Below are 24,101 nucleotides of genomic sequence, written 5' to 3' on the forward strand. Positions count from 1 at the left end.
GGACAAAACTCTTCTCATAAGAAAATCAGGACATTTCTTTTGATTTTTTTTTGTGCTCTGTAATGGATGTTTACAATTTTTCATGTGTGTGTGCACATGTTGGAAATGTGTGTTTATGTTTGTGCATGTATATATGTATTGAAGGTGTGCATTTGTGTGTGTGTGTGTTGACATTGAGGGTTTGCATTCATGTGTGTGTTTAAATGTATGCCTATGTGCATACATGTTGGGGGTGTGTACTCATGTGTGTAGGTTTACATGTCTGTCTATGTGCATACATGTTAAGGGTATTCACTAAAGTGTGTGTTCATGCATGTCGAGTCCAGAGGTTGATGCCAGGGGTCTTCCTCAATTGCCCTCCACTTAATTCTTTGAGGCCGAGTCTCTCACTGAGCTTGGAGCTCACAGTTACATTGACTGGCCATTGATCCCAAAGGATTCTCACCTCCACCTCCTCAACACTGGGGTTGCAGAAACACACAACCACATCAGAACCACTTGCTTTCATAGCAAAGACTGACCGACTGGGTCACCTCCGCAGTCCTCTCTGTGTAAAACACGATGGTAAAAAGGTCTCGCTGAGAGAGGGCACCAGAGAAAGCAAGGCCTGGGAGTGGTGGGTGAGCCACCTGCCCCTTCACTGATCTCAGTCTCCTCAAGGCAATGCTTGTGCAAGCCATTCCCTGTGTGTGCAGCTGGAGCAGAACCAGTCCATCTGGTCTATCCGTGACATTGCTGCTGCTCTGCCTGCAGACTTCACTTCCTGGACCTCCCCGGCTACCTACTGACTGGTCACCTTCCATACACAGAAAGGTCCCAGGAGGCCTCTTCTAACTGCCCATAGAGAGCTGGTCCTAGCATACACCTTTCCTCTGGACTTCTCTAGTTTATTTTCATGTCTGATCAAGCTACTGGTTACAAGGCCAAGAATGACAGGGGTCCTTATTTGCTTTATTCAATGGCATATCCCAGTGCCTAATAACTAACAGGGGCTCGATTACATCTGTAAGACAGGGAAGCAAAGAGGGAGAGGGGGCAGGCAGGTGAAGGATGAGGTCATCCTAAGTACAAACAGAACAAAGGACGAAGGTGTCGACCCCATTTCTATGCTGATAATGATGTCCACTCACCTCGAGCCATGTCCAGTTCAGTGCATCTCCGGTCAGGGTTGGTGTGGACACGGCACTTAAACACTGCTCCAGGGGACTTTACTGAAGGGCTGTACTTGGAATCTGCCTTTGGTGCACCCACAAGGACCCTGCACATCAAAAAGAAAAGGCACGCTGTCACAACTGGTGCTGAGGAAAAAGAGGTGGGCGAGCAATCTGAGTACACATCAGGAAGTTATACTAATTTACTGTGCATGCACACACGTATACACACACACGCACGCACACACACACACACACATGCACACACGTATACACACACACGCACGCGCGCACACACACACATGCACACAATCTGAGTACACGTCAGGAAGTTATACTAATTTACTGTGCATGCACACACGTATACACACACACGCACGCGCACACACACACACATGCACACAATCTGAGTACACGTCAGGAAGTTATACTAATTTACTGTGCATGCACACACGTATACACACACACGCACGCGCGCACACACACACACACATATGCTACTTAAGTAAAGACACCAACTAAAAAAAACACAAACCGGTAGAAAAATGAGATTTTGGTGTTTGGGCTAGTTTTATGTCAACTTGATACAAACTGGAGTCATCAGAGAGGAAGGCTCCTCAGTTGAGAAAATGCCTCCATAAGATTGGGCTGTAGGCAAGTCTATAGGGTATTTTATTAATTGGTGATTGATGTAAGGGTCCAGCCTTTTGTGGGTGGTCCCCCTGGGCTGGCGGTTCTGGGTTTTATAAGAAAGCAGGCTGAGCAAGCCATGGGGGACAAGTCAGTAAGCAGCACTCTTCCGTGACTCTGAATCAGCTTCTGTCTGAGTAGCAGAGGGTAGGGAAGGGTAGTATAAGGTAGGGTAGGGAAGGGTAGCATAGGGCAGGGTAGCCTAGGATAGCATAGGGCAGGGTAGGCTAGGGTAGCATAGGGCAGGGTAGACTAGGGTAGCATAGGGTAGGGTAGGCTAGGATAGCATAGGGCAGGGTAGGCTAGGATAGCATAGGGCAGGGTAGGCTAGGGTAGCATAGGTTAGGGTAGACTAGGGTAGCATAGGGCAGGGTAGGCTAGGGTAGCATAGGGTAGGGTAGGCTAGGGTAGCACAGGGCAGGGTAGGCTAGGGTAGCATAGGGCAGGGTAGGCTAGGGTAGCATAGGGCAGGGTAGGCTAGGGTAGCATAGGGCAGGGTAGGCTAGGGTAGCATAGGGCAGGGTAGGCTAGGGTAGCATAGGGCAGGGTAGGCTAGGGTAGCATAGGGTAGGGTAGACTAGGGTAGCATAGGGCAGGGTAGGCTAGGATAGCATAGGTTAGGGTAGGCTAGGGTAGCATAGGGTAGGGGAGACTAGGGTGGAGTAGACTAGAGTAGGGGAATCAGTCTGGCCCTGCTTTGTGTAAAATCCAAAGAGGGATGTGACATTAAGTTCACTTCAAGGTGTTACAAAAATAAGTCTACCCTAGCGTGTAAGTGTGTGCGTGCATTTGTGTGTTTATATGTGTGTAGGCCAGAGGTCACTCCTGGTTGTCATTCTTTGGGTTCTATCTGTCTTGTCTGGAAGCAGGCTCTCTTACTGGCCTGGCACTCACAAATCCATGAGTCCCAAGGTCAGACCTGTCTCTACCTGACCAGTGTAGGAATTCTAAGCAGGAATCACCACAGCTGGATTGAACTCGGGTCCTCATGCTGACACAGCAAGCTCCTTGCTACCTGGGCCATCTCTCCAGCTCTAGAGTGTTAAGCATAATTTCAGGAAAGTAGCAGCCCAAAGTTCTACAACACAGAAGACTAAATAACAGCAACTGGGCACAATGTGTGCTGAGCAGTGAGCCACTTGGAGGAGGCATTGTCTGAGGACACCAGACAAGATCTGATTGCTGCTCAAAGAGCTGCAGAGCCCAGGTTCCTGCTCAATGAGGACTTGAGCTGCTCTTGTCTCTACAGTCAGGAAACAGGAGAGAGCTGAGCATCCCAGAATATTAGAATCAGCAGCCCTTTGGATAGACTACTTCAGGCTTCTCTGCTAAGTAGAGGTTTGTAGCCTCCCGAGGGTAAAGAAGGCTGGCCCTGGATCCACTTGCTCTGTTCCAGGAACCACCAGAGCCACCCTCTTCTTGGGGCCTCATTCTTTCATCCAGTCCCCTTCCCACCACTCAGACCTCGTAATGACTGGCACCTTCCCTACCGATGCTCTAGTGAGGCAGAGATGGGCAAACAAGGCTGCCTGCCACATGGTGCTGCTGATGTCAGAAACCCTCAGCAGGCTTCAGCAAAGGCTCACGGACATTTTCATTAATTTGGCTCAGAGGCCTGATTTCAGGCACCATAGGAAGCCATGAAGATTCTGTCTTAATTCCCACCCCAGAACCTGGTGGAGTCCTGAGGACCCCAGCGACACCCCCATCCCTGCAAGGAAGTATGTCTTCCCAGATTAACCCTGGGAGGTGCACATCTGCTTTTGGAAGGCTATCTTGCTGAGTGTGGAGGAGCTAACCCTCCAACAATGAGGGCCCCTGCCCCAGCAGCCCTGCCATGTGCCCCTGCGGGATCTTGACTGGGACAGCTCACACTCCTCCGCCCCTCCATAAGCCTCAAACGCGGTATTCCCTGGCCAGAAACCCTCTATCTGTGAGGACTAAGGGAGTCCTTTCCCCAGCAAGCCAGACTCACTGCCTGGCTCAGCCGTGCAAGAAAGGCTTGTCCAGTCCTTGGATGCTCTAATTCGAATCCATAACGACACTCAGAATTAAACCCAAGAAGAAAGCCACACTGAGGGGTAGTTCCTCCACCCCACCCCTTCCCTCTGGCCTGCACTTGAGCCACTGGAGTGAGAAGTCGAAAAGTCTTCCTCAGATGGCCAGTTGTTTTCACAGGTGAAAAGAATTATCAGATCGACAGCTGAAAACGGCTGAAGCATACGCAGTCGGCCAGGTCAAGCCCTCGGGGCTAGGGAGGATAGATATAAAACCCTAGTGCAGGGTCCAAAGCCTCCCACAGACTCAAGTTTCCCATCGTCCCAGCAAACAACTGCCATTCATAACCCACTTTACAATAGGGCCCCGGAGTGTTGCATGGAGATAGAGAGCCTGCCCAAGGCCCTGGGTTCCAACTCCAGCACCACACACCAAAAATAAAGAAGTCACCATTGAATCCAGCTGCCTTCTAGACATGTGTGCTTACACACACAAATTAGTTCAGTTTTTGCCTCTCATTGAAGAAGCTTTTGCTTGTCCTAGACACAAAGACCCATGAGCAGGCAGAGCACAGAGAGCAAATGACATCTTTACCACTCCTCTGCTCCCCAGGGGCCAGGAACACCAATGGGGGGAGCTGTTAAGATTTTAAGAGCAAGGTTGAGGGGCCGATGGGAGAAAGTATCTTTTGGAAACAATGGAACCACTGCACCCCACCTGTGACTGCCTGCACATGACCTGTGTGAGATCAAGCCAGTCAGGATTCCAGCACAGACTGGGGAGAAGCTCCTAGTTGAGAAGCTATTGCCCAGGGATGACTCCTGAGGAGCAGAGACGGAGAAACAGCTTTCTTCAAGGATGTGACCCCCAGAGCATTAAGAAGAGCTGGATGCAGTGGGTTATAATTTTTTAAGGAAGAAAATGGGCTGGGCAATGTGGCACATGCTTTTAATTCAAGTTCTGGGGAGACAAAGGTGACTGGATCTCTGTGAGTTCAAAGCCAGTCTTGTCTACATAGTGAATTTCTAGACAGTAAGAGCTGTGTAGAGATACCCTGCCTCAAACACAATTAACTAATTTAATAAAAAATTTTTAAAAAAGAAGAAAAGGGAATGAAGTTGAAGGAGAGGGGACATGGGAAGGAGAGGACCAGGAGGAGTAGGGACTGTGGGGTGAGGAGTGGGTGTGATCTAATGTTATGAAGAAGTATTCTTGGGAAAAAAAAACAAAAGAAGGAGGAGGAGAAGGAGGAGAAGGAGGAGAAGGAGGAGAAGGAGAAGGAGAAGGAGAAGGAGAAGAAGAAGAAGAAGAAGAAGAAGAAGAAGAAGAAGAAGAAGAAGTAGAAGAAGAATTCTCGAAGAATGAGCAACTCTGAAGCCACAGTAAAAGAGAAATCCATCACCCACGGGAGTCAGAAAGTGGCTACAGGAAGCAGCGGGCTATGGGTCCACCATGTCCCAAACGTTATCACCACAATCCTAGAACTGCCATCTGGCACCACCGCTTCCAGACCATTCCTAGGTTAGCCAGGCAGGAAGGAGCCTAGAGAGCAGAATTCTCAGGTACTTGCTTCTTCCATCCTAAAGTCAAGACTTGAGACGAAACGTTTGCCAGAACCTAAAGCAGAGAAGGAACCTGATGGATTCAAATGCTTTTCCAAGCCCAGAGTGCTTGGTGGTTCTAGCCACAGCTGCTGATTCAAAACCTGCTAGCATCCCTCTGGTTCATACTTCAACAGGCCCAACAAGAAAGGTTTCCCCAGACCCTGTGACGTGAGCTAAAGAGACACGTGTGTATACGCACGTGCCTGACACACACAGGGTGGAATACAAATGCCTCTGTGTTTACCGAACATTGTGGCTTCCTTGGCAGCCCAGGACTGGCTCTTTACCTAGGCCACAGTCCAGCAAGACGGCTGCAGCAGGCCAGCCCCGGAGTGTGGCCTGTCTGAAGCTCAGCTGGCTGCTGGCCAAGCTGATTCTGAGAGACAGATTACAAGTGCTCAGAGTTCAGGATAGGCTGACAGGATGCTACCCGCTTTTTCTTTCTTTGTCCTCTGGGCTACAAAGACATCTTCCAAACTACTTCAAACATCCTCACATCTCCACCGGTCCCCTAGAGAAGGCCATATCTTTTCTCTGTATAGGTACCCTATTGAAGGACCTAGGCGTCTCCAGCCACAGGCTCCATCAAAGAGACATCAAGCCGTGTCCCTCCTCTGCTTGCTCCTTCAAATGTGGTCCTATGGAAGCACCTATAGGAGCTGCTGACATTATCCCCATTTCACAGATGAAGAAGCAGCTGACCAGGGCTGCCCCTGACACTTGTTCCAGACCCTAACTGCCTGTTTATCATGTGTTCCCATGGTAGCGTGTCACCCAAGCCTCCTCCAGCTCGGATCATGTGAGCCAGGAAGGAGAAAAAGAAGCCAGCAGGTGCCCAATGCCCCTCTGCTGCCAGCTACTCATGTGTGTGACTGTGCCCAAGGAAGTCCAAGGGAGGCTTTGTGGGCACTCTGAGGTTAGAACTTGGCTCTGAAGCCTGCCACTTCAAGACTGGGGTATGGTACATAGAAAAAAAAAGCCTTTCTATTCCGCAGGCTCACAGGACAGAAGAGGTAAAACTTCGGCCACCAACTTGGTTTTCTAAAACAGTGACATTGCCAGCATGCTGCTAACCAAAGGTCCACCTCCCTAGTAATTAGCTCATAAACCTCTTTGGAAACATACACCCATCTATTTATCTACCAGCAACAGCTAGGATTACATGAGCCTGGTTCCCCATGAAGGCAAATCCAGCCAGGCAATTTCGTGCGTGTGTTCCACTCTGTGAGGCTGGGTTACACTGAGCCACACAGTGGTGGGCTCTGAGCCCAGCGTCCATGTCCAGGACACTCTTTCTCCAGCCCCTTCACTGTTCCCTCATAGGCAGTCACATGCTCCCCAACATAGCTATGAGGCCCAATACAAAAATCACAATCTTACTTTTTAAAATAGGTTGAGATTTGTGTGTGTGCACATGCACTTGAGTGTGTGTGCCTGCAGAAACCAAAGGTTGACTTTGGGTGTCTTCCTTAATTGTTCTCCATCTCTTACTGACCTTAAGCTCAACAATTTGTCAAGACTGGCTGGCTAGTATGCCCCCAGGATCCACACCCCCATCCCCACCCCCGTGCTGGGGTTACAGGTAGACACCAGGACTACCTTTTCATGATGCAAGCAGGGCCTCATGCTTGTACAGTGAGCTCTTTAGCTCACTGAGCCATCTCCACAACACCACTTACAAGACTGGAGTGCGTGTGTGTGAAGTCAGTTATGCATTTTAAGTGTGTGTGTACTTTGCAGATGACAATGTCACACCACAGTGTCTAAAGGATGGGCACACTGAGCATCGGCTTCAGTGTCTCCCACGTCTCTAGCGGATGTGCGTTCTCAGCTCTCCTCTGCCAGGTCAGACTGGCTGCAAAGGCTCCATCGCAGCCCCACCTTCCTCTGAACTCTCCTCTCACATCTGCAGGTCAGTTCCTTGGAGAGCAGGTAGCAGGAACTAGGTAGAGGCATAACTGCTTCCTGGAGAAGGCCAGTGTCTCAAGGCTCCCCCGCCTTCCTCCCTCCTTCCCTCCCCAGCACCCACACCGCAGGGCAAAACTACAGCCAATTCGATGACAAGGAACCAAGGAACAGGGATTACAAACTTCCCACCCATTAGGTTTGTTTTCATGCATATGATTCCAAACCAAAGCTGCCCCAGGGACCTGTGTTCCAGCAGCAGGAATGGAGCTGAATCCGTGTATCTAATGCAGAGAACCCCGGGAAGCACTGCCTGTCCCTCACCAGACACAAGACAGCTAAGCAGAGTGGAGAATTGTGAGACCTCTGACCACATGGCAGGCTTTGTCTGAGAGAGAGAAAGCAAGAGGCCAGTGCTTACACCTGGAGCGGGGACCAGAATGCCCCAGGCAATTCCTCTTTCATTTCAGTGGTTCAGGAAGTCAAGCTCCAGGTGGCTAAACCGTGGGCTTGCTAGGCACATTAAACTAACAGTACTACATGGGTTGTCTGTGAGTCCACGGTGGTGTGTGTGTGTGTGTGCAGGAAAGCATGCACATGTGTGTGTGCATGGTGATGTATATGTTTGTGAGCTGGTAAGTATGCACATGTGTATGCACAATGATATGCCTGTGTTCACAAGTGGTGTGTACATGGTGGTGTGTCTGTGCGTGGAGTTAAGCATACATATGTGTGTGTTCATTTTTGTGTATCTATGTGTAGGTAAGCATGCACATGTGTGAGTAGCATCTATATATCTTCCTCTATTGCTCTCCATCTTATTTTTTAAGACAAGCTCCCTCACTGAACCAAGAGATCAGTGCTTTATCTAGAATAACCAATACGTCACAGCAATCCTCATGTCTCTGGCTCCTCAACCCTGGGATTCCAGGCACGTGCCACATTGGCCTGCTTTTTATATGAGTGTTAGGAATCAAATCCAGGTTGTCATGACTGTATAGCAAGTACTTTATGGGTTGAATCATCTCACAAACCCCTCCACTCTTGGAGAGAGAGTTTTTATGTATCAGCCTGGTCTTGAACTTACTATCAAGCCAAGGATGACCTTGAACTCCTGATCCTGGTGCTTCTGTCCTCTGAATGGTGAGAATAAAGATGTGCACTGCCAAGTGTGGGTCGATGCAGTGCTGAATTCAATACATGTGGCACAAGCACTCTACCACCTGAGCCTCATCCCTAGCTTTCTGTCTGCATCTAAGCATTGTGCCCAGTACAAGATTTACAGGCCGTATCCTCCCTTCATCAAGCTGCACGACCTGCAGTGTGTTTACTGAACACTCTGAGCCTCAGTTTCCTCTGCTATCAAATGGGGAGGAGTGAAAATATACCCACAAAGGATTCATGTGAGGCTTGACTAAGAGAATGTTCTAAGGCACCCAGCACAGTGCCTGGGACAAAGTAGCTACTCAAAGAAGCGCTTCGATACCAAGAAGGAGTGGGCAAACACTGACATCTCACTTGTCCCAGCTCCAACTCTTGGCAGCACCCCAGGATCTCCCGGGTCCTTAGAACTCAACTCTATTTTTTGCTATGCTAGGCAGGCACTTATTCAGGCTTTCCGCTGACATCACAGAAACCCAGAGATGGTGAGGGTGATTTCACCACTAGTCCCATTAGGGAAGCAGCCACTGTCTTCCACCCTTCCTGTACCCTGTCCCGTTCAATGGAATCCTCCCTCCAGCTCCTGGCACTGAGAGGCAATCTCTGCTTCCTCCTCTCTGAAACTTGCATTAGCCAATAGGATTTGAAGGAAGATGAAGGGTTGACTCCCGGGCTCGAGTGTGCTCTACTGGCTCTCCTGGCACCCTGCTCAGTCCCTTGTGCCCAGCCCAGGCTAGCCTGCTAGACAACAAAAGACACGGAGAGCAGAGATGAGCCTCCCAGTGGAAGCCAGTCCTGTACCACTGGCCAACCACCCCCCACAGAGATTGACTACTGAGTCCTGAAAGAGCCAGGCTCAGGATAGAACCCTTGCTGATCCCAGCCTAACCTGATAGTCATGGAATCCTGAGATTCAGAATGAAGGTTGGTGACACCCATTGAGTTTTAGGGTCATTGGAAAGAACAGTTTATATTTTTAAGGGAATTGGGCTTTAATAACTGACACTCGTCTATTTGCTGCTGAGTCTGTTCCAGTCATTCTGACCGGCTGCCGAGAAGGATCTCAATGGCTCGGCTTGCTTCTTCCTCTATTTTCCTTCCTCCAGAGGACTCTCCTCCTCAGCCAGGACCACAGACCTGTGACTGAGGGCTCTGACCTGTGAGAGGCATAGCTGTTGTTGGAAAGACCTGAATGGTCTGCCTAAAGTCCATTGTGATTGACTTGGCTAGATTTAGAGTCACCATGGAAACACACCTCTGGCTGTGTCTAGGAAGATATTTCCAGAAAGGGTTAACTAAGGACGGGAAAACCCATCTTAAATGTGATCAGAACCAAGACAGACTAAGGTAAAGATTGAAATTCAAGGCGAACTGATTGCTGGTATTCATCTCTCTGCTTCCCCACCGTGGACACAACGTGACTGGCCACTTGGAGCTCCTGTGGACATGCCTTCCCCACCATGATGGACGGTACACTTTTAAACTATGAACTAAAACTAATACACCCTCCTTGTCAGGTACTTGGTTACAGTAACTAGAAATATAACCACTGCACTGTCCCAGGAGCTGGCCAGTTTCCTCTAGCCACATGACCTTGGACAGGTGCCCTCGACTTCTCTTTTCTTAGCTCTAGAATAGAGACATTTCAGGGCTCCCTTCCAGCACAGGGATATGATGTACCCCAAAGGGAAACAGCAGATGTCAAAGTGTTTAGGGACCCTACACCACAGGGTGGGTGTATTGGAGTCTTTCATTTGTAAGGCCAAAGATTCACAGAAATGCTCCTAAACGAGGTATTGAGCCATCTCTTTCCTCCTTGGGAACTTACTTCCTTGAACAAGGGCTTGATTAGGGTAAAGGGAAAGTGGGCAGTATTCTGATCCACAAAAGAGTTGGATTAGCATTAACTTAGACTGACCTGGATCCAAATGACAACCTTACCCATGTACTTGCTGGATAACTTTGGAGAGGTGATGTGGGATGTCCTTCTGAATGAATAAAGCTGTTTCAGCCAATGGCTTAGCAGAGTAAAGCCAGGTGGGAAATCAGAACAGAGATATATGAGAGTAGGTGGGGTCAGAGAGATGCCATGTAGCCACCAAAGGAGAAAGACGCCCATGGGAACCATTGGAACCTTGCCAGTAGGCCACAACCTCTTGGTGATGCACAGATTAATAGAGATGGGTTAATTTAAGATATAAGAGCTAGCTAAAATATATGCATAAGCTAATAAGCCAAGCAGAGTTTTAATTAATACAGTTTCTGTGTGGTTATTTCAGTTCTGGGTGGCTGGGAAACGAATGAGCAGCCTCTGACTACAGACAGGTGAATTAACCCCTCTCGTCGCCTCCTCTGCATCAGGCTAATAAAGCACATGGTGCCTTGGGCACACGGAAGTAGCCATCAAAGGATGGTAAAAAACTGAACTGTAGCTTGGAGGTAACGAAGGAAAGAAGAGGCACAAAGAGAGAAGCAGAGAGCGTTCTAGTCCATCTGAGGGGAGGAGAGTGTGGAGTGGTGTGGGTCATGCTGGGAACAGACACCAAGGGAGTCAGGTAGAGGAGGACTCGTGACCAAAGGCCATGGTCCCCTCACAGCTGAGAATATCAAGTTCACATTGGAGTCCAAAGGAAACTGCCTGGCAGGGATGAAGATATTCTAAGTGATGTTTGTGTCCTACACTTTGGCTAATGGACTTTTAAAACAATGGACCCCCCAGAAACTGGAATTCCCCCAGGAATCTCATGCTGGGAGAAGAAAAAAAAACGCTGAAGTATGATCCAGCCAGAGGGGGAAATTTTCACTCCGAAAGAGATTCCACGGTGTTGACAACTTGGGGACCCATCTTCCTGGAGTCCCAAAACAATGATAGGTAGGAACATACCTCGCCTGGGACTGCCTAGACAAACATAACTCTGTCCTCTGTTTAAATCGTTACCTCACTTGAAGAGGGGACAGCACTTGATCCCTCGCCACCCTCCCTGATGTGGTCACATTCAAGAAATGTTGTTCTGCTTTTCACTACCCCTTTGGCTGTTTTAATGGCTAATGGAGAATGGGTGGCTGAGCCCAGCTTGGGGCACGGACTGTGACCACATGTCTGGTAACAGCACCGCAAGCTTAGGCCTCTGGGGGATCAACGTCAGAGTCTCCGCATCCTCCTGTTGTTTTCCTGCCTTCATTTTCTTCTCCAAGAAAAATGGAGCAAGGCTTTCACATCCCGGTGTCTATAAGATGGTAAAAATATAAGATTCTCACCATCTCAGCCCTTAGAATCACAGGCATATGGAATGGTTGGGTATATGCTCATGTGTATACATGTATGTGTTCAGAGGTGTGTAAAGGTCAGATGACAAACTTGGATTCGTTCATTTCTCAGGCACTGTGCACCTTCATTTGAGATGGTTTTTCTCACTGGCCTGGAACCCACCATGACAACCGCATGGCATCGGATCCCACGTTTTACAGGACTCAGATCCTCGTGTGGCAGTGTGCCGACTGAGCTGCTCAGCCCCACGGTTAATCTTAATTGGAATGGGACATGCCTAGATTAGCAAAGCATGCTCTGGGGGGGTGTTTGTGATGATGTTCCCAGAGATCGTTACATCTCGAGAGCTCTGACTTGGTGGATGGGTGTGTACCTTCACACCTTCAGGGCATCATTGGCGTGGAAGGGCAGGAGCCAGGGTGACTTGGATGACTCGGGTCCCTCTCTGGACAGTGTGTCTTTGGAGAACACATCACGCTCTGGTACCTCTGTGCTTCCTGCTGTACTTCCTTCCACTGTGAGGGGAAGAATGTTCCTCTGGGCTGCTTGCCTGCCCTGCTTCCATTCCCGCTGGTGAATGTCTATCCTGCTGCTGGCATCCTCCTCCACGGACGTCAGAGCCCAGCTTCTGCAGCCTTACTCGGTGAAGGGGAAGACTTGTGTCTGACTCTAAGAGAAACTTCTGGGTCATCAGCTTGAATCTGGGCCTCCTGAGGTATCTCACTTCTCGGACTAGACAGCTGACAAGTCTAGGCTTTTTTTCCACGCAGACAGCCATTGTTGGGCTGCTCACTGTAGTGGCATTTCATGTGTATTTGAATAAATAAAGCTTGCTTGAAGATCAGAAAAGAAAAGCAGCCACACTGGCCAGTCTTACAGACCAGGCAGCAATGACACACACCTTTAATCCCAGTAGACACACTAGATTGCTTATAGAAACCAGGCGGTAGTGGTGCACGCCCTTAATTCCAGAACTAGAGAGGATTATAAAACGGGAGAGACAGCTTTTAGTCTCAGTCTCCTGAGATTCCTGGAGGCAGGATCGCCATTTCCGACTGAGGTCAAGGTAAGAGCCAGGGGCTGGCTGTTTGCTTTTCCGACCTTCAGGTTGAACCCCAGTGTCTGTCTCTTGAGTTTTTATTAATCATGCTTCAACCAACCCTACTGTGCAATCCAGGGAAGCAGATCACCCCTACGTAATATTTTAAGAAGTACCTCAGCCACACACCCCCATCACCATAAAGCTCTCCCCATGTGCACTAGTCAGGTAATCATGGACCCAGTTAACTCTCGGAAACCGTGAGCCAAAGAAACCTTTTCTCCCTCTTGTGTTTTCTGTCAGGAGTCTTATCAAATAGATGAATTAAAACATGACCAATAACAATTTACTTCCAATACTTGTGTGGGGCCTGGGGTGGGAGCCCAACCAAGCTCTTGTGACCCGGGCAGGTTCTGCCTGCCCCCAGCTCTGTAGGGCATCCAAAACTCTAGGACCCACAATTCATAGGTCTTTGATTAAGGGTCCTGCTGTCACACTAAGTCTTTCTGGCATTAAGATGAGTGTTCACATAGCCTCTTTCCTTGTTGCCACATCAACATCCATTCTGGGTCCTCCAGTTCCCACCAGTGAATAAGAAAGCTCCCGTCTGGAGAGCAATGGCTGCCCCCAAGGCTGACGATACATGCAGGAAGATGAGTTGTTGCCCCAGACACAGGGACATGAAAAAAGCACAAAACTTATTCCCTCCATCTGCTCTCACCCCTGACGCCTTGCGGGCTACCCAGGAGCCGCATTTCCCACCTGTTGCTGTAGCCATTGTTGCTAAACTCACACACAACACAAGTTCCTTTGTCTCTCCAGAGCAGCAGAGCTTGGGGACCTAGTGAGCCCCTTCCGACTCTCAGTTCCCCCTCACTCCGTTTCGCTCTCACTCCCTATGACTTCTGGTACAAATGAAGGCGGTGAATAAAACAGTTTGTTCTACCTTGGTTGTCAGCCAAATCCACTTGCTTAAAAAGATCTACAGTTCCTAGACCTCAGTGGTTCAAAGTGCTTTCAATGTCCCTCTCCTGAGCCCTCTGACATCAGAAAGAGACCCCGAGAGCCAGCTGGTGGCAAAATAATGTGGACCCTGCTTCCAGGTCATCTCCAAAGCCCGTTGCCATGTCTAAGTCTCCGGGGCTGTCTGCAGTGGAGGGAGACTCGGCTAATTGGGCTGGGGAATGGACTCAGTTGGCAGGGTTTGCCTTCCGACCCTGACGACCTGACTTCAGTCCCCAGAACCCACACTACAAAGCCAGGTGTGGTGACATATGCTTCTTTATAATCATGACTCTGGGATTCCTGGAGCTGGCCAGTTGGCCAATCTAGCCTCCTTGGCAAGTTTTAGGTCAGTAAGAGACCCAGCCACAAAAAGCAAAGGGGGCGGAGTCTGAAGAATGGCAGCTCAGGCTGTCCTCTGGGCTCATACATGCTGACACATGTGCATGAGCACGCACCAACATATAGACACTTAACCAAATTCAGTTACACCTGTGAATACGGCTGGCCTGTCAGCCTTCCCCAGCAACACTCTCTGGAGGAATTCTTTTCGTTTTTGAAAGTTACAGTCAACTCCGTTGGAGGTAAACGATCTCTGAGAACACTGTTCCTGCTTTAAATAAACACGAACACAGAGCTTTCCACACGTTATCAGAACAGACTCGTCACAGGGGACAGGAGCTGGCTGGGGACAGCCCTTCACGCTCCCACACTCAGTCAGTCCTCTGGCCCTGGAAGGTTCTCCCTTGGGCAAGAAGGTGATTCAGCACCAGCTGGGGAAACAGCACCCTGCCTGCTCTCAGGGCCTTCAGGGAAACCTGGTTCCCCTTAGAACGGAGACCGCAAGCGTGTGCTTTTCGCACCCCCCCCCCCCCCCCAGGAGATTGAGGAAACATATTCTGCAAGACCAGAGAGGTCTGGGCTGAGTACAGCTATCCAGAGAAGCCTCTGAGGAAGTGGTTGAATGCCGTCCCTTGGGAGCTCAGAGCTGAGCAGAGGGGTTTGCTGAGCTGACATTGGTTAGGGAGCTTGTGAGATGGCAGGGCTTGTATCACGTCCGATGTTTCCTCACAGAGATTGACAAGGCCAGATGGGGTTGGGGAGCAGAGCCCCAAATCCCAAGGCCCTCTTTCCAAATCCTCACCTCGTTAGGAATTTCCCCCTCCTCCCTCTGAGTAAACATCCCATGTCTGCCTCCCCTCATCTGGAGCCTGTGGTGCAGCTGATAACTTTGCATGAGGCACAAGGCGAGAGCCCCCCGAAACAGTGGTGACGTTTCCATTAGCACAAAACAGGCGACATCAGCGTTCTGCAGACAAAGAGATAGCTCACCCCCTTCCACGCTCCGCACGTTTTCCATGTAAGCACCTTGCAGAGGTTTTCATAGTTAAACGTGCTAAGGATCGACTTTTTGTCGTTCCTTGGGTCTCCTTTGTTTCTTGCCTTGCTCTTTAGTCAGTAGGGCCTTTTCCCTATTTGGGCTGTCCCAGACATGGCCACTAGCCAGCCATGTGGCCCCTCATGCATGACTGTGAGACTGAATTCTTAATTTTGTTTAAGTCCATTTGTATCTACGTCACAGTACCACCGGCGGGTGTCAACAGCACTGGACAGCCCTGTCAGAACTTTGGGTTCTCAGCTCTAAATGCAAATGGAACCTTGGATCTGCTCTGACTCCTTTCTCAGTGATGCTCGGGCCAGACTGCCACTTCCAAATGTTCGTTCAGTGACTGAACACAGCAGTCTTGCTCCCAGGAGAAGCAGGAAGCGTGTCGTCGGAGAGGAAGCCAGCGCACCCAACCACTTTGGACTCTAGAGCATGGGGCAGGGACGGGAGGGGGGACCAGGCTCCATTTATTTTTATCACAGAGTGTTACAGTTGTCGGCTGTGCAGCTGAGAAACTGCTAGGGAGGGGGACAGAAATTGGCTTTGTCTATGTTCCCTGGCACCTACTTCTGTTGTTCAAAGGGTGCCAGAAGAAGCAGGGTTGGCAAGGGTGGGGACGAGAGAGTTCTGAGTGTGCAGACGCTCTCTGGGTGTCATCAGAGAAAGAAGAACACTCAGCCACTTTCATGTCTGCATCAAAACTGATAGAAATGTCATCGGGTTTGTATGGTCCATCCACCACGGGGACAGCTCTTGCCATCCAAGGTATGGTGACAAAGGTCTGTCACATAAGTGCCTTGAACAAAACTGAATTTGGCTGTGTCCTGGGTAGAATGTGATGACAGGGACCAGACTCCACACAGGGGTTCTGAAAGGCAAGGTCACCCCCGTTCTCTCCACAGGCATTGACCTCCCCCAAGAAGAAGCAGATTGGGTTCATAAAGAACTCAGTTACAGACCCAAGAGCTGACAGCTCCCTGTGGGGTTCTTCATAAGCTCTGCGGCACACACCCAACTGCGGGCCTTGTAAAGCAGGCTGCAGATTAGTTAGGCAGTGGTGGCACACGCCTTTAATCCCAGCACTCAGGAGGCAGAGGTAGGCAGATCTCTGTGAGTTCGAGGCCAGCCTGTTCTACAAGAGCTAGTTCCAGGCTAGTTCCAGGACAGCCAGGGTTGTTATACAGAGAAATCCTGTCTGTCTCAAAAAACCAAACCAAACGAAACCAAACAAAACAAAACCAGGCTACAGATCTGACTTGGACCCAGCTGGTCATTATTAGAGGCAGTAAATCTTTCTGAAGTTAGATCTGTGGGAAATTTTAGGGATCTACTCTTGAAGAGGCAGCCAGTCCCTTCCTCCTCTAGGTATGCCCCTGCATCTACAACCCCCAGGGTGCACCCAGACACCACAGAGCTAAAAGCAGCAGGGCCAACAGCCGTGGATATGAGTCAAAGTCTATACTGTGAGCCAAGAGGAACCGTTTCTCTGTGTAAGATTACTATCTCAGGCGTCTGCGACAGTAAAAGCCATTGTGCTATAGCACAGCCTGGACCCCTTGGCTCCACCACCTGGTGTCTGGGCTCTCCCTGTCCTCTCTAGCACATTCCCTACCCTGTGTACAACACATCCTTTCACCTGGGAAACAGGGAGCTCAACAGCATGAAACAAATGTCTCGAATCACGTAAGGACTTCACTCTGTAGACCAGGCTGACCTTGGACTCACAGAGATGCACTTGCCTCTGCCTCCCAAGTGCTGGGATTAAAGGCGAGCGCCACCACCACCCCACTAGTTATCTTTTCCTGTGCAGATTTCAGTGTCTCTGGTAGAAACCCCTCACCTTCTGACTGTGAACTTTCTAAGTTACTCTATGTGATCCTCTCTACTCTCCCACTGCACCAGACTAAACAGCTACCAAACTCCAGGACCTGAATGCCCCGGGAGTTTCCCGTTTCATGAGAACTTTTTTGATACAATACAGAATACTGTACAACTGCCATGCTTGCTGACCCAGGAATTCTGATTCCAGGAATTGATTGAGAGGAAATAATTAAGAATGTCCACAGTATGTCATTGTGAGAATGCTTATACATGCTATTACAATTTTAAACAACTGGGAACAACCTGATGGGTCTAAAGGACAACAGGCTCAGGGGTTGTCCAATACTGAGAGACTTAGAATCAGTCGCCAACTCAATCAACCAACCCCAGAGTTGAGAGTTAGGGCAAAGATTTGGGGTAGATGCATATTTCACAAGACTGGACTCCTACGAATTTACAGCGACCAGCTTTAAGATTATTCTAAAAGTATAGGAATAAAAGTAAACACGGGGCTGCCAGTGGGGCTGGTGTAAGTCTTTGTCTGAAGTTCCATTAACCTTAACAGATCTAGTTCTAGAAAAAAGTAGGAGAGAGGAAATGGGAAGTATCTCCCGCTTCCAAGTCCACATGCCTCCGAGCAGAAAGCAGCGTCAGAAGACACCATACTTGAGAGCCAAGATAAAAATGTCGGGGAGAAGGTAAGAAAAGAAGAAAAAGGCAGGGAGAAAAGGTTTTGAGAAGCACCAAGAGAAGAAGGTAAGAAAAGACTAAAAATAGGGCAATGTGCTGAGAGGGCAAACAGCTTCAAAGAGATTTTTATAGTAAAATTCAGGGGGCCACTGAAAATGGGGAGATCAGCACTCCAGTGCAGGGAGTGGCTGGGCAGGAGGGGACATGTCTGAGCTCAGCAGGCCAGCTGCTTGTCCCCACAGAGATGCCTGACCCTCTCCTGACAAGCAAGGTCAAGCCCCAGGATTGCCACCTACAATGCAGACTGGGCGCTCAGCATCAAGCCAACCACCTTTCCCCTAAGATCTATTCACAGCGTCTTTCAAAATCAAAGCAAGACCAACACCTTGTCTCTGGGGGATCTCCTCCTATCTGGTTGTTCCAGCTGGAGAGGCTGTGACCAGGTGACAGGAGCCTGGTCCCTCTCCCTAGAACCCTAGGATCGTTGCAGGGCACAGTCGTCCAGTCCAAACTCACAGTTTCCACACAAGCTCTGGTTCCCATTGCTTTCCTTAGCAGCCCCCCTACCCAGAACAACCCTTCTATTTTTGACAGTTCCTTCTATATGCTTAATGCCAATGCCACACTGTGGGGCTCTGGGTTGAATTCTACAAACCGTTTCTACCCAGCCATAATCTGTACCAAACCCAGAGCCCACAGTGGACCTGGAGTCTGCCGAACATAGGACAATGTTCTACCCGATTTGCAAAGGAAGGGTTTGGCAGAGGCAGGAAGCAGGGGAGGCTGGTCACTAGAATGAATGTCAGGAAGGGATGTAGATGAGAGCCACACACACGGACTTTAAAAACTGCTTCTCTTGGAGGCCGCTCTCCTAAGGTCACGGTTGTTAATAAGGACAGTCCCAAAGTTTCCTTTTCCCAGGGTTCTGGAGGACCCCCATCCACAAGCCCTCATTTCCTTCAGCAGTGTCCAGCTCTGAGTAGTTTCCCGATGTATTGCATGCCCAGAGCACACGCGTTACTAATCTCCCAGCATGCTGCCTCTAAGGATGCTCGCTCACACTGGATAACACCATCAACTCAAACTAGCTGTCACCTGGGCCCACAGCAACACGTCATCTAAAACGAGGTTGGGAGCTACCGACAATTGGACTCTCGCTGCAAAGAAAAGGTGGGCGTGGTGCGGCTGCTTCATTCCAAGGAAGTGGGCTAGGCGGGTACCCATCTCCTAAGCACTCCTGCTGTGGGGTCAGTTGACTTCGCTAATGATGCTTAATAAAGGAGAGACTTATTCTTTTTTGCAGGCCCACCCATCTAGTCTTGTCAGCAACTGAACCCCTGATCCAAACAAAACTTCATCCTCTTAAATCCTGTCGCCAGATTGGGGTGGCACGTGGAAGACGAGCTCCATGCTAACCACCAGCTGCACAGCCCCCTTGGGGGGCTTCCCTGCCTTCCTTCCCTGCATCCCAGATTCTTTTGGGACTTTGTGCCCCCCACCCCCCCGGGTACCTGGCCTGAAGATCCCCGCGTTCCCCAGGACCCATTCCAAACTCTGTTTCCTGCGCATGCAGTTGCTCTAGGAGGACATGGAGTGAACCCCGAGAGGAGTCCGGCCTCCTGGGGGCCCTTCGGGGAGGGGGGTATCCGGGGCGGTTGGCCAGCCTGCGGCGGCCCCTCGAGAGCATACAGCGCAAGTAACTTTGCTGAGACGAGAGCGAAGCCGCGCCTGATAGCACCGGGAGAGCAGGGACCCCAGGGACACCCCCACCCCCTGCCCCGGTCTCCTGAAGCAGGCCAGGATGTCAGCGTGGCCGCCAGACATTTAAATCGGCCCCACGGGAGGCGGCGTGGAAGAAGCCGGAAAGGCGGCTGCCGCCTTGCGGGACTGTGGGGTGGCCGCCGGGTCGAGGAGCCGCGGAGACACTCACCAGCGCGTGTTGTCGTGGAAGTGCTCCAGCACCGCGTAGCCGAAAAAGGAACCCGCCGGGCCCTGGAAGCGCACCGGGCGCTGCGCGTCGAGGTTGTAGGCGCCGGCCGGGACCCCCGCGGCCACCAGCGCCAGCAGCAGCGCTCGGAGCCCCCCGGCGCCCGTCCACGCCGCAGCCGGGCCGCCCATCCCCAGCCAGCCGCCGCCCTGCGTCCTGCCCCACAGTCGGGGCTCCCGGGACACGCTGTTGCCCGGGGCGCGAGCCGTGCGCTCCGAGTAGGAGCCCGGGACGCGGTGATGCGCTGCACTGCGAGCCGGAGTGAGGCCTGGGGTGGCCGCCAGCGGGCCGCGTCCTCTTGGTCCCGGTGGAGAGGTCTGAGGGCTCGGAAGGAGCGGGTCCCGGGCCCGGGCGGCGCTGGACTGAGGAGAGGCGCGCCCGCGGGGTGGGCGGCCCGGGAGGCCCGGGCGGGACAGGCCCGCAGCGCCCCCTGCTGGACGTGGCGCCACGAACACTGGCTGGATCTGGTACTGGACCAGGCGCTGGACCCCAGTGAACTCCATCCTCTCCGATATCCCTGATTCTGTCGGGGGCCCAGCTCTCTCCTTTTGTGTTACCCTTGAGCCTCACACTAAGACCCAAAGTCACCCGAGTGAAGGATGGGGGAATAGTCTGATCCTGCCCATCTGGAAGCTCTTTTTTCAGAGGCAAACACTCAGGATGTTAGTAAGAATCCGTCCTGTGAAAGGGAAGAGAGTTCTGTCCTTCCATACTCCCTGACCTGGTCAGTGCTTTCCAACTTGTCAGACACGCAACGTTGCAGCCAGATCTTGCAACAAATTATATACACGTCCAACAAGCCCGGCCACCCCAGCCCACGCCCTGACAAGCTTTTTATCTTTGACTCTATAAAGTTGACTGGTCCCAGTTTAATGTTATTCCTGAACTGACCCTTCGCTCAGGTAAAATCTGACCCCGCTCCTCCCACTTCTCCCCCTTCCCCCGCCAAAGTCTCACTCATACTAAACACATGCTTGCTCCATCTTTTTCTTTCTAATTAGGTTTGCCCTTATTACAAACGGCACAAGATCCTGGGGCCGAGGGGAGGGGGGGATTCAAAATTATCTAATCAGTCGAGTCGAAACACAGAGATCTTTACAGCTTCTCCTGGCTGTCATCAGAAGAGCCATGATAAAGGAAGCAGGGCCACTGGAGGGGCCAAAGAGTTCAGGCAGCTTCAAAAACACGGGAGACAGTGAAATGTAGTGATATTTCATCTTTATTTTAATAAATAAGCTTGCCTGAAGATCAGAGAGTACAACAGTCCCACTAATCAACCTTACAGACCAGGCAGTGGTGACACACACACCTTTAATCCCAGTAGCCACACTAGTTTGATATAGAAACAGTGGTGGACACCATTAATCCCAGCACTAGAGAAGGAGGAAAATACGAGAGGAAACAGCTCTCAGACACAGCCTCATTCTGAGATTCCTGGAGGCAGGATCGCCATTTCAGACTGAGGTAGCGGTAAGAGCCGGTGGCTGGCTGTTTTGCTTTTCTGACCTTGAGGTTGAACCTCAATATCTGTCTCGGCGTTTTTATTACTGCTACAGTGAAGCATCTTCTCCCCTACTGCTTCTGGGAAGGCGGCCCAGGGATGCCTCGGCGCCCCGCAGCCCCCTGACCTGCAGGATTGTTAGACGAGAAGCACAGTTGTCCTAGGCCGCTGTATTCAGATCATTTGCATGGCTCTGATGTGATCCTGCCATCTCAGGGCGACCACTACTGTAATAAACACCACGACCAAACGCAACTCACGACAGGAAAGGGTCTATCCCAGCTCAAGGTTAGTCTGTCGAAAGGCAAGGCATGGCCCCAAGGCAATTGTTGAGGGAGAAAACACGGGGGAACTATGTGACGGGCTTCCTGGCTGGCTTGTTTTATCCATGCTTAGCTAGCTGTACATATGACTTAAGGTCACCTGTTCAGGAAATGGTACCGCTCACAGTCTGAGCCCTCGCACATCGGTTCACAACCATCCCCACAGTCTCGCTCCATACAAACCTGATGGAGACAATCCTTCAATGGAAATCTCCTCAGGTGACTTCAGGTTGTTTCAGGTTAGCAGTTAATGCTCACTAGTACAGTAACTTAAGTTCTGTGCAAAGGTGTGTGTGTGTGTGTGTGTGTGTGTGTGTGTGTGCACGCCTTAAGGAAAGACCCACAGATTTTACCAAATTTTTAAGAGGTAAGGTAGCCTTTATAAAGGGTAGGAACTGGGAGCTGGAGAAATGGCTTAGAGATTAAAGCACTTCCTCCTCTTGCAAGGGACCTGGCTTCAATTCTCCACACCTATAGATTGGCTCACAAACAGCTCCAGCCCCAGGAGATCCATCGCCCTCTTCTGGCCTTCACAGGCACTGGATGTAAGTCATGCACATACATGCAGGCAAACAGTAAATAGATGAATCTTTAAAAGAGGTTAGGACCCATTTTCTAAAACACACTGATTACAATCGCTATGAACTAAACCTAAAAGTGATACTGGTAAAACTGCTGCCTTTCGTTTCATAAAATAGGGGCTCCTACACCTGACTATACATCAGAATCCAGGGCAGCACCAAAAAAATAGATTTGGGGATAAAGAGTTTGGCTCAACCATTAAGAGCATTTGCTGTTCTTGCAGAGGTCCCAGGTTTACTTTCAAGACCCCCACAGTATCTCATAGCCTTCTGTAACACCTGTTCCTGGGAATCACAAAAATCAAAGAAATATATAGAGTCACAAGCTGGGAGCTGTGTTGGGGCCACTGAGGGGTAAGGCCCAGGAGCCGAGTTGTTAAGAAACTGGGGTTGGGAAGACATGGCCCCAGGAGAGAGATCCCCGGCTCTGCATTGTGGTCCTGACCATGGAATATTATGGCAGGAAAGCCACAGACTCTGAAATAAAGCACAGGGGCTTACATCCCAGGTCTGACCAGCTCTGAAAGCCTGGTAAGTCAAAGCAATCAAGATACCAATAAACTGATAAACCTACTGATGAGCTGTTCGGGGTAGTTTAAAAATTGTACAAAGGGAACAATTACTAGTTATTCATATTGTCTGACATCAGCAATTGGTAGTGAGCTCCGTTTCCTCCCTGCCAGGATAAGTTTTCCTGTCTGTAAGGTGGCTGAGAAGAGGGCTGTTGCAAACAGGTATTTTCTGGATACAATAGGACAGCTGCTGTGGCTGTGACACCACGCACAAGACATGGGCAAGATCAAGTCAGACAAACTTTCAACACTGATGGGAAAAGGCTCTCACAACTCCCACCCCTAGCTGAAGAGCTATTGGCAACTGATGGCCACTGGGGGAGGAAGTCCATTGCATTCAGAGTTGTAAGCCCAGACAGGATGCTCAAACTCTAGTGAATGTCTCTTCGTGGGAGCACAAAGTGACCTCAGTGGGTTTAAAAGGAAGTAAATGAATCTGAGAGGGAAGACCATGTGTGTGCGTGTGTGAGCGTGCGTGCGTGCGTGTGCACACACACGCTGTGTGGGAGCTGTCAGCCTGCTCGCTGCTCTATTTTTAACTAAAGAACTGTGCATAGCCCTTCTGCTTCTGTGCTGGGATTAACCCAGGGCCTCTGCACATGCTAAGCACATATTCATCTGTGAGTTGCATCCCTTTGGTCTTAAAAACTGTCAGTCATGCTGGTCTCTTTCTCTTTAATAGTACTTTTTATTGGACAAGGTCTTGCTATATAACCCGCGGTGGCCTGCAACCCTCACTGCCGCCTCCCAAGGCTGGGATTTCACAGTTGTCTCTGTGCTCTCAGTCACATTCTGGCTGCTTCCTTCAAGCCTTTAGCTATTCCAGCTTCGATCAACCAGGATGTGGAGGCTGTAAGTGCGCCTCTCCAGCCTGCAGCCTCTGTAGGCTCGCTCTCTGTGCAGCTTGTTTCCTCGTGCATGTTGTAAGCTTTGGCTGTGATTTCACGGTCCTTGGAATTTTGTCTTTGTTTGGAACATGTTTTTCCACAGACAAACTGTGCTTCTTTCTGGCAATCGCCTGGGCTCTGCTGATCTACCTTTGCTGTGACCTAATGCCTGGCTTAGACAGGTGACTGGTGACAGACAACGAATTTACAGAGAGATAAGTAGTAGGTGATCATAGATAGGCAGATAGGTAATAGATAACAGGTGGATGGATGGATAGATAGGTAGGTCTACAGTAGACAGATGTAGGCTATAGAGAGGCAGATATAACCCAGCACATGCTGTTCTGGTGCTCCTGAACGCTGACTTTCCATTTTATTCAAATTTACATTCTGCCTGGAGTCACAACCCAACTGGGAAAGACTTAGTCATGGTGTTTATCGCAGTGCAGAAACCAAACCAGAACAACTCCAGGTGAAACCAGAACAACTCTGGATGTCTCTTTCAGTGGGGCAGGCTATCCCAGTTCATCTCCT

At 50.2% G+C, this 24,101-nt stretch overlaps 1 protein-coding gene across 1 annotated transcript in view; it reads right to left on the bottom strand.

Annotated features, from left to right (window-relative positions):
• Itga9 (integrin subunit alpha 9) overlaps nt 1–20,042 on the bottom strand; it is a 307,443-nt gene extending 287,401 nt beyond the window's left edge. The window contains exons 1-2 of the mRNA XM_041677309.1: nt 19,647–20,042; nt 1,131–1,258 (exon numbers count right to left, since the gene is read on the bottom strand). Of these exons, the coding sequence (XP_041533243.1) occupies nt 1,131–1,258; nt 19,647–19,834 (316 nt within the window). The 5' untranslated portion in view covers nt 19,835–20,042. The remainder of the gene's footprint in view (nt 1–1,130; nt 1,259–19,646) is intronic.
• Nucleotides 20,043–24,101: the final 4,059 nt, after the last annotated feature.

Source organism: Microtus oregoni, unplaced genomic scaffold (assembly GCF_018167655.1).
Source record: "Microtus oregoni isolate MIOR12 unplaced genomic scaffold, Mior012 000028F_ref0000031, whole genome shotgun sequence".
Classification (NCBI taxonomy): Eukaryota; Metazoa; Chordata; class Mammalia; order Rodentia; family Cricetidae; genus Microtus; species Microtus oregoni.